The 2,106-nt window shown below is 44.4% G+C and overlaps 1 protein-coding gene across 1 annotated transcript; it reads right to left on the bottom strand.

The window, feature by feature from the left end:
- Window positions 1-507: 507 nt before the first annotated feature.
- Window positions 508-1,425, bottom strand: LOC102936105 (olfactory receptor 6F1). Its single transcript, XM_007054518.4, has one exon. The coding sequence runs from the start codon at window positions 1,333-1,335 to the stop codon at window positions 508-510; it is 828 nt and encodes a 275-aa protein (XP_007054580.4). The 5' UTR covers window positions 1,336-1,425.
- Window positions 1,426-2,106: the final 681 nt, after the last annotated feature.

Genomic DNA, 2,106 nt, shown 5'->3' with positions numbered 1-2,106 from the left:
TCATAGTCCGTTCCATGGCATCACACAAGTCCCCCCTACTGGAAAATATATCAGAAACGTAAGTAGAGGAGATAAAGTGTGAAAGTGGGAATTTCAGAGGAGTGCAAGGAAGCTAGTCAACTAACTTGTATTGAAATTCAGTGGGATCTGGGCAATTAATTTCCACACATTCCTTTGAAAATGTCAGCTTGAATCTACATCTGACATTCAATGGGAGCTTCTTACCTAACTCCCTTCGGCATAGGCCCCTATGTAATTATCAATGGCTACATCCCTACAGATCCTGGCGAATGCCACACAAATTTAGCAACTTGGAATTTTCAGCATACCAAATTTGCATTTCTCCCACTTGAGTTCATCTTTAAGTCAACATCAGGTTGTTACAGTCAATGAGGAAATCTGTAAAACAAAGAAATGTTCACACACACTAAAAATGACCTTCAGGGAATTTTAATTTTGGTCCCTTTGACAACATTTCTACAGAATGCAGACCGTTTGAAAACCACTTTACATTCCACTGATTGCCTTTTCCAAGACTCGCTTCACCTCTTTGTTTCTTAGAGTGTAAATGAAAGGGTTTAATAGAGGAGTGACAATTGTGTTAAAGATGTTGACTATTTTGTTTAAATCCAATGAGTTCTGTGCAGAAGGCTTGACATACAGAAAAATGGAGGAGCTGTACCAGATAGTTACGACAGTGAGATGGGCAGAGCAAGTGGAAAAGGCCTTTTGCCGGCCTTGGGCGGAGGGAATTCTACAGATGGTGGAGATGATGTAAATGTACGAGACTAGGGTTATTGCACATGAGCCCAGGAGGACATTAATAGAGATGATAAAAGTTACCAGCTCAATGAGGCTCGTGTCAGTGCAGGAAAGCACTATCCAGGAATCTATGTCACAAAAGAAGTGATTGATAATGTTAGGGCCACAGAAGGACAACCTGGATATTAGAGATGCCAACACAGAGATAGCCAGGAACCCACCCAGCCAAGAGATGAGGGCCAGCTGAGCAGAGAAGGTGCTGTTCATGAGGGAGCTGTAGCGCAATGGGTGACATATGGCCAAATAGCGGTCATACGCCATGACAGCCAATATGAGACATTCTGTAGAGCCCAGTGATAATATGAAATACAGCTGCAAGATGCAGCCAGTGAAGGAAATGGTTTGGCTTTTCCCGAACATGACACCAATGGCCTTGGGGGCACAGGCTGTGGTGTACCAGATCTCCAGGAAGGAGAGATTGCAGAGGAAGAAGTACATGGGGGTGTGGAGCCATGGGTGGGTCCACACTAAGGTTATAACAGACATATTCCCTATAATTGTAAGGAAATACATAATTGAAAACACTACTGCAAGGGAAATCCGAAAATACCAAGTGCCAGGAAAGCCCAGGAGTATGAACTTGTGCACGCTGGTTTGGTTTTCTATTTCCGCTCCAGTCATGAGGTCCATCTGTCAAAACATGAGGGATTATACAGCATTTAAAGATGTTGAACACACTTTGGGATGTACAAAAGTGAAGCGCGAAATACCTTACCCTATCAGGGTACCTATAAAAAATCTGCAGATCCACAGCCCTGAAACTGCCCACATCTCCTACAACACTTTCAAGATACCCATCTGGGCTCTGGAATTGTGGCATTTAACTCTGCATCTGGTAGACCTGGCTCTTGCTTGAACTTGCTTCACTGGTGAAATACGAGGAACAGGATTACATGCTGAAATTCTAAGGGATTTGGGCACCTTAGGGCTCCTTCTAAAATCCCAGCAATAATACCTAGAACCCTGATTAAAGCTAAGGGAAGAGAAGGGAAGGGAAGGGAAGGGAAGGGAAGCAGGTGCTACTCAACACCATTCTGTGCTTGTGCACCTTTTGGGCTCTGCAACAGAGATGAGAGCTCCACTCCTTATTCCTCCAAGCCCCATGAGGAGTTAGTGGGATGGCTGACCCAATGGCATCTTTCCCCTGTTGTTGGTCTAGCCCATCAACCCCACTCCACTCACCCACGAGAAAGCCTCACGATTTGGCCCATTGTCTTCATGCCTCACCTTCAAGATAACTTTGCTTGCTGCTCAGGAAAATGACTGGGATTTTCAAAAACACCT

This window comes from Chelonia mydas, chromosome 14 (genome assembly GCF_015237465.2).
Source record: "Chelonia mydas isolate rCheMyd1 chromosome 14, rCheMyd1.pri.v2, whole genome shotgun sequence".
Taxonomy (NCBI): domain Eukaryota; kingdom Metazoa; phylum Chordata; order Testudines; family Cheloniidae; genus Chelonia; species Chelonia mydas.
The sequence above is the reverse complement of the archived record's forward strand: the minus strand, read 5'-3'. Positions and strand labels throughout refer to the sequence as shown.

Coding starts and splice junctions, on each gene's coding strand:
- LOC102936105 (XM_007054518.4), bottom strand. CDS start 1,335: ATGTATTTCCTTACAATTATAGGGAATATGTCTGTTATAACCTTAGTG.